Source organism: Carcharodon carcharias, chromosome 10, assembly GCF_017639515.1.
Source record: "Carcharodon carcharias isolate sCarCar2 chromosome 10, sCarCar2.pri, whole genome shotgun sequence".
Taxonomy (NCBI): domain Eukaryota; kingdom Metazoa; phylum Chordata; class Chondrichthyes; order Lamniformes; family Lamnidae; genus Carcharodon; species Carcharodon carcharias.
The window spans coordinates 139172151-139186593 of record NC_054476.1 but is presented as its reverse complement, the minus strand read 5'-3'; the positions used below and the strand labels follow the sequence as shown (position 1 = coordinate 139186593).

At 40.9% G+C, this 14443-nt stretch overlaps 1 protein-coding gene across 11 annotated transcripts in view; it reads right to left on the bottom strand.

Annotated features, from left to right (window-relative positions):
- Positions 1 to 14443, bottom strand: part of ncor1 (nuclear receptor corepressor 1) — a 404095-nt gene that overhangs the window by 360267 nt on the left and 29385 nt on the right. For all 11 annotated transcript variants that reach the window (XM_041197143.1, XM_041197144.1, XM_041197133.1 and 8 more), the window contains exon 2: positions 3895 to 4074. In XM_041197143.1, the coding sequence (XP_041053077.1) occupies positions 3895 to 4020 (126 nt within the window). In that variant the 5' untranslated portion in view covers positions 4021 to 4074. The remainder of the gene's footprint in view (positions 1 to 3894; positions 4075 to 14443) is intronic.

Below are 14443 nucleotides of genomic sequence, written 5' to 3'. Positions count from 1 at the left end.
AAGACTGGGTCTAAGACTAGTATCTTAAACTTAAGTAAGGGTAATTATGAAGACACAGTGGGGAGATGGTGGCGTAGTGGTAATGTTGCTGTACCAGTAATCCAGAGACTCAGGCTAAGCTCTAGGGAATGGGTTCAAATCCCAACATGGCAGCTGGTGGAATCTGAATTCAGTAATAAAAAAATCTGGAATATAAAGCTAATTTCAGTAAAAGTAACCATGAAACTATCATCGATTGTCATAAAAACCCAGCTGGTTCACTAGCTGCCATTTTAGGAAGGAAATCTGCCATCCTTCCTGGACTGGCCTACTTGTGACTCCAGGCCCACAGCAATTTGGTTGATTCTTAAACGCCCTCAGAAATGGCCTCGCAAGCCACTCAGTTTCATGGGCATTTAGGGATAGGCAACAAATGCTGACCTTGCCAGTGACACCCACATCCCATGAAAGAATAAAGAAAAAAAAATGAATGCAGAGATAGCTAAAGTGAACAAGCAATTTAGGTTAAGAGCTAGGTCAACAAAGATTAAGTGGCAGACATTTAAGGGGATATTTCAGAACATGCAGAATAGGCACATTCCAATGAGAAAAAAAATCCAAGTTAACCCGCTATCTATGGTTAACTAAAAAAGTTAAAGATAGTTTCAAACTTTCCTAAAAAAGCATATAATCGCGCAAAGGTGTGCGGCAGGGATAAAATATAATGAAAGAGCAAGGAGTGATTTGAAGTCGTTTGGTACTACAGAACTTTAGTATTGCTGAAAAAAAAAACTTTTTTTGAAGCTCTGGCAAAAAAAAAACTTTCAGTAACACTCAAAATTACAAGCAACAGAGAAGAGGTACTTAGAAAATTGTTGGAGCTGCGGGTTGACAAGTCCCCGGTCCTGAAGGATTTCATCCTAGGGTATTAAAAGGAATGGCTAGTGAGATAGTTGATGGATTGAATTTAATTCTTATAAAATTCACTCAATTCGAGGAAAACTCCATTAGATTGGAAAATAGCTCATGTAACTCCTTTATTCAAAAAGGAAGAGAGACAGACAGCAGGAAACTATAGGCCAGTTTAAAATCTGTCAAAGGGAAAATGTTAGAAGCTATCATTAAAAGCATTATAGCAGGGTACTTAGGAAAATTCAAGGCAAACTGGCAGAGTCAACATGGTCTTCTGAAAGGGAAATCGTGTTTAACCAATTTATTGGACTTCTTCAAAGGACATGGTCTTGTGAAAGGGAAATCATGTTTAACCAATTTATTGGACTTGTTCAAAGAAGTCACATGTGCCATGAATAAAGAGGAACTGGTGGATGTACTGTACTTAGATTTCCATCGGGCATTTGATAAGGTGCCACATCAAAGAATATTGCTGAAAATATGCTAACATATTGGCAAGGATAGAAGATTGGTTAGCTAACAAGAAAGAGAGTAGGCATAAATGGGTAATTTTCCAGTTGGCAGAACATGGCAAGTGGCACACAAGGGGATCAGTGCTAAGGCCTCAACTCTTTACAATTTATATAAATGATTTGGATGAAGGGACCAAAGATGTGGTTGCTAAATTTGCTGATTACACAAAGATATGTAGGAAAGTAAGTTATGAAGAGGATATAAATATCAAGAACCACTGACCAGGAACTGAACTGGACTAGCCATAGAAATATTGTGGCTACAAGAGCAGGCCAGGGATTAGGAATCCTGCGGTGAATAACTCACTCCCTGACTCCCCAAAGTCATCCACCATTTACAAGGTACAAGTCAGGAGTGTGATGGAATGCTCTCCACTTGCCTAGATGAGTGCAGCTCCAACAACACTCAAGAAGCTTGACACCGTCCAGGACAAAACAGTCTACTTGATTGGTACCCGTCTACAAACATTCACTACTCCACCACTGACACACAGTGGCAGCAGTGTACACCATCTACAAGATGCACTGCAGGAACTCATCTCGCCTCCTTAGACAGCACCTTCCAAACCCATGACCACTATCATCTAGAAGGACAAGGGGCAGCAGACACATGGGAACACCACCACCTCGAGGCTGACCTCCAAGTCACTCACCATCCTGACTTGGAAATACATCGCCGTTCCTTCACTGTCACTGGGTCAAAATCCTGGAACTTCCTTCCTAACAGTACCATGGGTGTACCTACAGCACAGGGACAGCAGCAGTTCAAGAAGGCAGCTCACCACCGCCTTCTCAAGGGCAATTAGGGATGGGAAATAAATGCTGGCCTAGCCAGTGACGTCCACATCCCATGAATTAATTAAAAACATAAGGAGGCCACAACAGGATATAGATAGGTTAGGTGAATGGGCAAAGATCTGGCAAATGGAGTATAATATAGGAAAATGTGAATTGTCCCTTTTGGCAAAACGAATAAACAAGCATATTATGCAAATGGAGAGAGCTGTGAGATACAGAGGGATCTGGCTGTCCTAGTGCATGAATCACAAATAGTTGGTATGCAGGTGCTACAATAATTAGCAAAGCTAATAAAAAGGTCTCATTTATTGCATGGGGAATTGAATGCAAAAGTAGGGAGGTTATGCTTCAGTTATACAGGGCATTGGTGAGACCACATTTGGAGTACTGTGTACAGTATTGGTCTCCTTATTTAAGGAAAGGCATAACTGCATTGGAAGCAGTTCAGAGAAGCTTTATTAGATTAATACCTGGAATGGGTGGATTGAGGAAAGGCTGGGCAGGCTATGCTTGCATCCGCTGAAATTTAGAAGAGTAAGAGGCAACTTGATTAAAACATATAAGATCCTGAGTTGACTTGACAGGGTGGATATAGAAAGGATGTTTCCTCTTGTGGGAGAACCTAGAACCAGGGGATACTGTTAAAAATAAGGGGTTGCCCATTTAATACAGGGATGAGGGAAATATTTTTCTCGCAGAGGATTGAGACACTTTGGAATTTTCTTCCCATCGTGTCTGCATCGGCTCTCCAAATGAGCATTATGACCTAGTGCCATTGCCCTGTCTTTTCCCCGTACTCCTGCACATTGTTTCTATTCAAAAAATCATCTAATACCCTCTTGAATGCCTTGATTGAACCTGCCTCCACCACATTTCCAGGCAGTGCATTCCAGGCCTGAACCACTCGTTGTGTGAAACAGATTTTTTTTGGGTCAAGTTTGCTTCTTTTGCAAATCACTTTAAATCTGTGCCCTCTCATTCTTGATCCTTTTGCGAGCAGGAAGAGCTTCTCCCTATCTACTCTGTCTAGCCTTGGGGACCAACCCTGGTTTTAATAAAGGATGAAGGACAGCATGCAAGAGCAGCATCAAGCATACCTAAAAATGAGGTATGAACCTGGTGAAGCTACAAAACAATACTACAAACATGCTATATATTAGAAGCAACATGCTATACATTGTGTGCGTGCATGTGTCCAGCCTCAGCATAAAGTAATTAAGACACAAATGTCATTCCTGTCCCCTCTTTCTGCAGTCACATTATTCTGAAAGGTGCAAGTTAGGGGAAAAAACGCATGCTAATTTACAAATAAAAACTTTGGAAAATTCATCACCAAGGCAGTTAAATGAGTACCAAGAGCTCAGTAACTGGGTGTTGCAACACTCAACAACCAACACAGTATGTAGGGACACATGTCATTCCAAACTCTAGTTTTTAGTTTCTAAAACATCACTAGATTTTCTAAATTTTCTTATTTCTAACTGTCACATCATTCACAATATGCCCTTCTACCAAACAGCATTCTTAATGTTAGTGCATCACTCACCTGTACCACCAAAGTAATGCAGAGTCAGGGAACATGCCTACACAGTATTTCATCACTGTTCAGTAAAGAATTAGCTAAACAATTAGACACAACAGGCAAGACTACAGTACATCATACACAAGATCGACAGAATATTTGTGAGCCTACCTGCTGGTGCCTGCTGTTGGGGAAGGTATATTGAATGGCATGTCCTGGGTATCTGTTTGGTTCTGCACCAAACGGGCCTTGGCCTGGGGGGTAACCTGAACTTGACATTTTCGGACAGTCAGTCATTCAAATGCTGCCTAGGAATCAAGCCACCATATGATCATGTTTCTAGGAAACCACCTGAGAAAAAATGCAAGAAAAATAATCAAATATATGATGACACTGCTCCCGTCAATACCTACAATACCATTTAACTCTTGTTTTGCCAAAATTCTTTTTATCATCAGAAGGAACCAAATTTCACCTATAATACATTTCTTGTTCTGATTGCCAGCAAATACATTTCTCACACGTAGCATGCACAGTTAATGAATCAACACTCGATTTCAGTGCTGCATGTTAAACAACCAGCTACAGATATTTCCTGCAATGGATTTGATTCTCCCACTAGCAATATTTCGTTAGTAATTCACAAAATAACTTGAAGCTCTGTTGGCATTTGGTATGCAGTCACTGAGCCTGTATCAAAGACAATGCCTCATATAAATTCTCCTGATCCCCTCAAACAGGCATTTTCCATAAACCATTCTCTCTCATTTTCATAAACAGGTACCTGTGTAAGCAGGTAGAATCTACCATGAGTTCAAAGGCACAGTTACAATGAATTGTAAAGCAAGAGAAGTGGAGGAGTGTTCCCCCAGTGGCCGTCCTTCACAAGTCTATCTGGATCTCGCTCTTCATATTCAGGTGGTAATATTTATGCAATTGTTTGGATTTGACAAGCAAGCCAGTTCACTGTAGAGATTGCTACCCCAACACAGAGACCATGCTCCTCTCATAATTTACACAGGTTGTGTTTGTTGTTTCAATTTCCCCACCTCCCATTTCAGTGAAGCAGTAATCATAACTGTGTAACACACACAGCATAGCGCATTTAAATAGTGAATGTAACTGGGTGTATAACAATTAGAATTATTTCAACAGGTTTTAAAGAGTTAACAATTTGAAAAACAAGCCGGTTTCTGACCAGTGTTTCAAGGACCAGAATCGATTAGTGTTAGATTCATTAACATTTTGAGGAAAATAATCTTTTAACAAATGTGTATTAAATGTGAAACTCTGCAATAACACAATCTATTTGCTTTTACAATCTAACACAGCTTCCTAGGAACCATGTGGTGAAGTAGACGCAATTGTGACCCGACTGCATTCATGACTCTTTGTTGACACATCAGAAAAGAAAGCCACAATCAGCAATGCTAAAAATAAACTGATGCAACTACTAAACCTAAATTTCTAAAGCTACATGGTAATAAGATACTATCACGAATGACATTTTGAAAGCAAATGAGGCATAGAGCTCTTTTAAACAACAGAACAGGGGCAAAAATTGAACACTCCTTTAAATAAGCATGCAAATAGCACATTCCTGTCCCAAATACACAAGTTATCATAGAAATTTTCACAACTGACCAGCAGGGAGAGTTGATGGGAGATTCTATTGCCCTCTGCTTCTCTGCTCCTCGCAATCGACCATGTAAAGTATACAATGAACTTCCTCTTGCTGTGATGTTCCCTCACTGGATAATGATTGGATTTTCCCTGATGCTGGAATGCAGTTATGTACTACACAATAGCCCTGCTCAGCAGGGAGACAACCAATTCCCATGACTCAGCTGCTAGTGCTATTCACCAGAGCCCTTCCACGAGTCATTTTGGGTGCCCCTCTTAATTCACTGTGGATGTCCCCAACTCTGCCTCATCAGCCATTTCATTCACAATAAATCGTCTGAAACACCCTTTGACCATCCAGTGGAAGAGTGCAAAATTGGATGATTTTGGTTTCTTATCATAATTTGGAAAAGAACACCATTTTTTTTTTTACATACAATTTTTATAATTTGCATTTAGTTTCGTTTGGAATCCACAACTAAAGCTAAATTTTTATGGACAAACAAATAATTTTGGTGTAAAATTTCAAAAATATTGGTAAAAATCCCAGAAACTCAAACAAAAATTGAGTGAAACAGCAACCCTCTTCCTTACACAAGTTTCTAAATGAACAGAAGGCAGACTTCACAATCTGTTAAAAATTTCAGCACATTACACACTAGTTTAAAAAAACAGGTCTTGCAGTATAAAACCAATACTCATCAACTGGGCAGATAAAGCGGTGCACACAGCATGCTCACGCTAGAGGATAGATTGATAAAGAAGCAGTTGTAACATAGTAGAGTGTGGTATTCCCACCCAGACCCAAGACAGAAAAAGCAGCACACACAGCTAGATGTAACAATTAGAAATTATATAACTTCCTTAGCAAAGAAAACATCCCAAAGTGCTATGTAAAGCAATAATCAACATGGTCACTGAGTCAAAAGAGGAGAAATTAAGACGGTTAAAAAAAACTTGGTCAGAGGTGGTTTATAAAGTGGACCTTAAAGGAGAAGAGAGAGATGGAGGTGTTGAGGAAAAAGGCCAGAGCATTGGTGGGTGACTGGCAATACATCTGCCAATAGTGGAGCAAATAGGGGAGGGTGCACAAAGAATTTGAGTCAAAAGGAGTAAAGAGTTTAGGGTAGGTTGCAGGGCTGGAGATGGGCGGAAGGAAGGAAAAGAAAGGAAGGAAATAAAGAGAAATGCGGTGGTGAGATAGAACGGTAGCATTTGCTTATATGTAGAAGTTTCCCCCACCTCTGTCAATTACTTTGCATAACAAAGGTCAGAGAGTGGCTAAAAGGGACAGAGAGAAAAAAACCTAAGAATACACCAACAGTCAAGACTAGATGTTACAAAGGTAACAAAAAGATAAAACAGAAGGCTCTCTATCTGAATGCACATAGCATTCATAACAAAGTAAATGAACTGATGGCCCACATTGAAGTAAATAAAAATGATCTGATAGCAATTACGGAGACGTGGCTGCAGGACGACAAAGATTGGATCCTTAATATTGAGTGGTACATGACTTTCAAGAAGAATAAGAAGGTAGGTAAAGGTGGAGGGGTAGCACTGTTAATCAAAGGGCATAGTTAGAGATGGCCTTGGTTCAGGAGATCATGATGTAGAATCGGTTTAGGTGGAGATGAGGAATAGTAGGGAGAAAAAGTCATTAGTGGGAGTGGCCAACAGGCCCCCTAACAGTAGCCACAGTGTAGGACAAAGTATTCAAGATAAAATATTGTGTGCTTGTGATAAAGTGACAGCAATAATCATGGATGATTTTAATCTAAGCATAAACTGGAAAAATCAGATTGGCAGTAGCAGCCTGGATAACGTGTTCTTAGTATGCTTTCGAGATAGCTTCTAACAGCAGCATTTTGTGGAACCAACCAGAGAGCAAGTTATATTAGACTTGGTATTGTGTAACGTGACAGGATTAATTAATGACCTGAGTAAAGGCACCCGTAGGTAGCAGCAACCACAATGTGATTGAATCTTACATCCACTTTGAAAGGGAGAAAGTTGGTCTAAGATTAGTATCCTTAAACTTAAATAAGGGCAACTATGTGGGCATGAAAGCTGAGCTAGCTGAAGTGAACTGGGAAACTATGCTAGAGGATAGATCGATAGACAAGCAGTGGCAGGCATTTAAGGGGATATTTCAGAGTATTCAGAATAAGTACATTCTTACTATAAAGAAAAATTCTAAGGGGAGGACTCAACATCCGTGGTTAACTAAAGATGTTAAGGAATGCATCAAACTTAAGGAAAAAGCATACAACTCCACAAAGATGAGTGCCAGAACAGATGATCAGACAGAATTAAAAGAGCGGGAGAGAATGGCTAAAAGGTTAATCAGGAGAAAGAAATTAGAGTATGAGAGGAAGCTAGCTAGAAATGTAAAAGCAGATAGCAGAGTTTCCACAGGTACTTAAAAAGGAAAAGAGTAAGTAAAATGAGTATTGATCCTCTAGAGAGTGACAATTGGGAGTTAATACTAGATAATAAGGAAATGGCGGAAGAAATGAATAAATATTTTGCGTCTGTGTTCACTATAGAGGGTACAAAAAACATTCCAGTAATGGTTGCAAATCAGGTGGTGAACGGGAGAAAGGAACTTGGTGAAATTGAAATCACTAGCAAAACGGTACTGAGCAAACTGTTGGAGCTGCAGGCTGGCGAGTCTCCGGGTCCCAATGGACTACATTCTTAGGAACTTAAAAGAGGTGGCTAATGAGGTAGTCGATACGTTGGCGTTAAATTCGCTAGATTCTGGAAAGGTTCCAACAGATTGGAAAGAAGGAAATATAACCCCTCTATTCAGGAGAGGAAGGAGGCAGAAAACAGGAAACTATAGGCCAGTTAACTTGACGTCTGTTGTGGGGAATTATTAGAATCGATCATTAAGGAGGTTATAGCTGGGTACTTAGAAGCACTCAAGGCAATTGAGAAGAGGCAGCATGGTTTTGTGAAAGGAAAATCATGTTTAACCAATTTATTGGAGTTTTTTGAAGGAGTAACATGCGCAGTGGATAAAAGGGAGCCTGTAGACGTACTGTATTTGTATCTCCAGAAGGCATTTGATAAGGTGCCATATCAAAGATTATTACAAAAAATAAAAGCACATGGTGTAAGGGGTAAAATACTAGGATGGATAGAAGTTTGGCTGGCTGGCAGAAAGCAGACAGTATGCATAAATGGGTCTTTTTCTGATTGGCAGGATGTGACGAGTGGAGTCCCACAGGGGTCAGTACTGGGGCAACAAATTTTTATGATTTACATCAATGACTTAGATGAGGCAAGTGACACAAAAATAGGTAGGAAAGTATAGTGTGAAGAGGGCATGAGGAGGTTGCAGATGGAAATAGATAGGTTGAGTGAGTGAGCAAAAATCTGGCAAATGGAGTTTAATGTGGGAAAATGTGAAGTTCTTCGCTTTGGTAGGAAGAACAAAAAAGCAGAGTATTACTTAAATGGACAACAGTTGCATAATTCTGAGGTGCAGGGGGATCTAGGTGTTCCAGTACATGAGTCACAAAAAATTAGTATGCAGGTACAGCAAGTAATTAAGAAGGTTAATGGAATGCTATCCTTTACTACGAGAGGGATTGAACATAAAAGTAAGGATGTCATGCTAATGGAATGCTATCCTTTATTACGAGAGGGATTGAACATAAAAATAGGGATGTTATGCTTCATTGCATTGGTGAAACAGGGCATTGGTGAAACCACACCTCGAATACTGTGTGCAGTTTTAGTCTCTTTACTTAAGAATGGATGTGAATGCATCGGAGGCAGTTCAAAGGAGGTTTAATAGATTGATACCTGGAATGAGTAGGTTGTTTTATGAAGAAAGGTTGGATATGCTAGGCTCGTTTCCACTGGAGTTTAGAAGAGTGAGGAGTGATTTGACTGAATTGTACATGATCGTGAACGGCCTTGACCAGGTAGAGGTTGAAAGGATGCTTCCTCTTGTGGGAGAGTCCAGAACTAGGGGGCACTGTTTTAAAATTAGGGGTTGCCCTTTTCGGGCAGAGATGAGGAGAATTTTTTCTCTCAGAGGGATCTGCAACTTTGGAACTCTATAACTCAGAAGGTGGTGGAAGCGGGGTCATTGAATGTTTTTAAGGCAGAGGTAGATTGATTCCCTTGCCTAACAAGAATCTAAGGTTATTGGGGTTAGATGGGAATGTGGAAATCAAAGCCCAAGATCAGCCATGATTTTATTGAATGGCGGAGCAGGCATGAGGGTTCAAATGATTACTCCTGTTCCTATTTCTTCTGTTCTTATGAAGAACAGAGGTGTCCAGATAGATCTTTTGGGGTGCCAGAAACAATGGTGCAAGATGGGAAGAGAAGCCATTGCTGGAGGTGCTCTGGCTACAATTAGATAGGTTACTGTAGAAGCAAGGGAACTTAGTCCCAGCAAACTGGACAAGAGGAGAGGCGTTGAAGAAAGATATGTGTATAGTCATCTGCGTCAAGGGCTGCAGTAAGGTTGCACAAGGAGAATGCTGTTATGGCTGTTTTGGTGATGTGAATGTGGCAGAAATTTGACTAAAATCTTTAAATGGGGAGCTGCAGGACAGATATGAATAGATTTGGCAGCACAACATATTTAAGGACATGAATGGAAAAAGGCGACTGGAAATGAGGCAGTAGTTTGTAAGGATAAAAAAAAAATTAAGTGTGGGTTTTATGAGTGAGATGTTGTCAGCTTCCAAAGAGAGGAGAGTAAGGGAGAAAGGAGTTCAGGACTATGGCAGGGATTGATTTGCTTTGGTTTGAACATCAAGGGTCAAGCAGGCCAACGGTAACAGGTGATGTACTATATCTTAGTGACTATCAACCTTGAACTTATAAGATCATAGAATAGTTACAGCACAGAAGGAGGCCATTCAGTCCATTCTGGCCATGCTGGCTGTCAACAAGAGCAACGCAGCCAAGTCCCACTGTCCTGCCTTTTTCCCCCTAGGCCTACAACCTTTTCTTATCAGATAATTATCCAATCTTCTTTTGAAAGCCACAATTGTATTTGCCTCCAGCACACTCTCAGGCAGTACATTCCAGATCCTAACCACTTGCTGCATAAAATGGTTTTCCTCATGTTGCCTATGGCTCTTTTGCCATTCACCTTAAATCAGTGCACTCTGGTTCGTGATTCTTCCGCCACTGGGAACAGTTTCTCCCTAACTACTCTGTCCAGATTTTTCATGATTTTGAAAACCTCTATCAAATCTCCTCTCAACTTATTCTTCTCTATGGAGAACAATCCCTACTTCTCTAATCTATCCTCATAAATTACATCCCTCATCCCTGGAACCATTCTTGTAAATCTTTTCTGGAGTATCTAGAACCAGTGCTTCATAAAGGTTTACCAAAATTTCTTTGGCTTTTGTACTCTATGCCTCTATCTATAAAGCCTAGGATACGGTGTGCCTTTTTAACTGCTTTCTCAACCTACACTGCCACCTTGAACAATTTGTATACCCCAGGTCTCTCTGCTCCTGCAGCCTCTTTGGAATTGTTTCATTTCATATTGCATCTCCTCATTCTTCCTCCCAAAATGTATAACTCACACTTCTCTGTATTAAAGTTCATCTGCTACGTGTCCATCTATTCCACCAGTCTGTCTACATACGCCCTCTTGAGGTTGATCACTATTTTTTTCACAATACTTACAAGTTTTGTGTCAACAACAAATTTTGAAATTGTGCCCCACACACCCAAGTTTAAGTCATTAATATAGATCAAGAAAAGCAGTGGTCCTGGGGAACCTTGTTTCTCACTTTCTCCCATTCTGAAAAATAACGTTCACCACTGTGTTCCAGTCATTCGGTCAACTTCCGTACTCCCTGCTGCCACTGTCCCTTTGATTCCATGGGCTTTAACTTTGCTGACAAATAATTTTACGTGGCACTTTCTACCTTTTGGAAGCCCATGTACATCAACTACGTTACCTCCATCAATCCTCTGTTACCTCATCCAAAAACTCAACCAACTTAGTTAAACATGCTTTTCTCTTAACAAATCCATGCTGGCTTTTCTTAATTAATCAACTTTTCTCCAAGTGACTGTTAATGTTGTCCTAGAGTATCGTTTCTAACAGCTTTCCCACCTCTGAGGTTAAAACGACTGACCTGTAGTTGCTGGGCTTATCCTTCCCTTTTTTGAACAAGGATGTATCATGTACAATTCTCCAGTTCTCTGGACAACCCTTGTTTCTAAGAAAAGGATTGGAAGATTATGGCAATTTCCACCTTTACTTACCTGGGTATTCTCATATACACTTCATCCAGTCCTGGTGATTTGTCAAAGTATAGCCAGCCTTTTTATTACCACCTCCATATCAATTTTTAGCCCATCCAGTGTTTTAGCCCATCCATCTCAACTACTTCTTCCTTCACTAAGATTTTGAAAGTATCTTCTTCCTTGGTAAAGACAGGTGCAAAGTACTTAATTAGTTCCTCAGCCATGCCCTATGCTTCCATGCATAAATCTCCTTTTTGGTTCCGAATCGTCCCCACTTCTCAATTTACTACCCTTTCACTAGTTATATGCCTAGAGAAGACTTTTGGATTCCCTTTTATGTGGGCAACCAGTTTTTTCTCATGTTCTCTCTTTGTTACTCTGATTTCATTTTTCACTTTCCCTCTGAAATTTCAGTATTGTGCCTGGTTCTCACTTGTATTATCAACCTGACATCTGTCATACACACCCCTTTTCTGCTTCATCTTACTTTCTCTGTTCTAATTCAGGGACCTCTGGCTTTGTTTGCCAAACTTTCCCTCTCAGGGGAATATGCCTTGACTGTACCCAAACCACCACCACCATTGTTCCATTACTGTTTTGCCTGTCAATCTTTAATTCCAATTATATGGGCCAGATTAGTTCTCACACCCCATTGAATATGACCCTCCTCCAATTAAATATTCTTACTCTGGATTGCTCCATGTCCTTTTCCATAGCTAACCTACACCTTATGGTGGTATGATCACTGTCTCCTTAATGATCCTCTACTGACACTTGATCCATTTGTCACACCACATTCCCCAGAACCAGCTTCAGAAATGCCTTTTTCATTGGACCGGAAACACTCTGATCAAGAAAATTCTCCTGAACACACTTCAGAAACTCTTCTCCTTCTCTCGCTTTACAATGTAACTCTCCTAGTCTATATTAGGATAATTATGTTCCCCCACTATAACTGCTTTATAGCTTTTTTGCACCCATCTGTAATTTCCTTGCAAATTTGTTCTTCTGTAGTTGGTGGTTTATAGAATACACCCAGTATTGTAATGATACCTCGATTGTATCTTAGCTCTAACCCAAATAAATTCTATCCTTGAGCCCTCTAGGCCATCCAGTCTCTCCAGCAGTGAAATATTTTCCTTAATCAATACTGCCACCCCTCCTTCCTTCCCTATATTTCCTAAATACCTTATATCAAGGAATATTTAATACCCAGTCTTGTCTTCTTTTGAGCCAAGTCTCCATTATCGGCAGGACATATTCTCGCTTGACTCTGCGCCTGTAACTCATCAACCTTATTTACCATATTCCATGCATTCACATAAACATGCACAGTAAACCTAAAATAGGCTTAGTGCATTCTCTCCTTCTCTGACCCTACTTGTTGCCTTACTATTTCTTACTGTGGTTGACCAGAAGCTGAACTGGACTAGCCATATAAATACTGTGGCTACAAGAGCAAGTCAGAGGCTGGGAATTCTGTGGAGTGTAACTCACCTCCTGACTCCCCAAAACCTCTCCATCATCTATAAGGCATAAGTCAGGAGTGTGATGGAATACTATCCACTTGCCCGGATGAGTGCAGCTCCATCAACACTCAAGAAGCTTGACACCATCCAGGACAAAGCAGCCCATTTGACTGCCACCCCATCCACCACCTTCAACATTCACCTCCTCCCACTACCAAAGCACGGCGGTAGCATAGTGTACTGCCCCCAAGATGCATTGAAACAACTTACCAAGGCAGCACCTTCCAAACCCGCGACCCTTACCTCCTAGAAGGACAAAGGCAGAAGATGCACGGGAACACTATCACTCGCAAGTTCACCTCCAAGCCACATACCATCCTGACTTAGAACTACGTTGTTCCTCCACTGTCGCTGGGTGAAAATCCTGGAACACCCCTCTTAACAGCACTGTGGCTGCATCTTCAACACATGTACTGTAGCAGTTCAAGATGGAGGCTCACTATCGCCTTCAATGGCAATTATGGATAAGCAATAAATGCTGGTCCAGCCAGCAATGTACAAAGCCCATGAATGAACAAAAAAAAAATCTTTCTCTCCCAATTCCTTGTGCGCCTCATTTTCCCTCTCTATGTTACTTCCTGGCTCCCATCCTCCTGCCAAGTTAGTTTAAACTGTTCCCAACAGCACTAGCAAACCAGCAAAGACATTAGTTCCAGCTCTGTTTAGGTGCAACCCATTCAGCTTTTATAGATCCCATTTCCTTCCAACCGGTTCAGATGTCCCAGGAATCTAAAGCCCTCTTCCTGCACCATCACTCCAGCCAAGCATTCATCTGTTCTATCCTCTTATTTATATAATTCAATAATCCAGAGATTACCACCTGTGAGGTCCTGCTTGCTAGTTTTCTTTCCACAGTTTCCTAAAATCTGCCTGCAAGACCCCATCCCACTTCCTTTTTATGTTGTTGGTACTGACAAGAGCAATCACCTCTGGCTGTTCACCCTCCCCCACTCATATAGTGTCCTGCAGCAGTCACATCCTTGACCCTGGCACAAGGGAAGCAATGCACCATCCTCGATTCACATCTGCAGTCTTATACATTGTTACTTAATTATGGAACCCCCTTTCATTATTGCTTTCCCAATCTTCCTCCCACACTCCAACCACCCACCTTCCCTGCCCCTGACACAGCTGAGCCAGCCATGGTGCCTTGGACTTGTTGGGGTTGAGAGTATAGGGAAGGAAAGATAGGGATTTCAGGAGAAAGTTGGTTAATTAGAATAGGAAGGAGATGCCAAAGATGAGAGCTACCAAGTGGTCAAAGATTACCTTGTCAGCAATCAATACCACAGTTCTTGGTGAGGTTGAAGGGATAGCTGTGATGT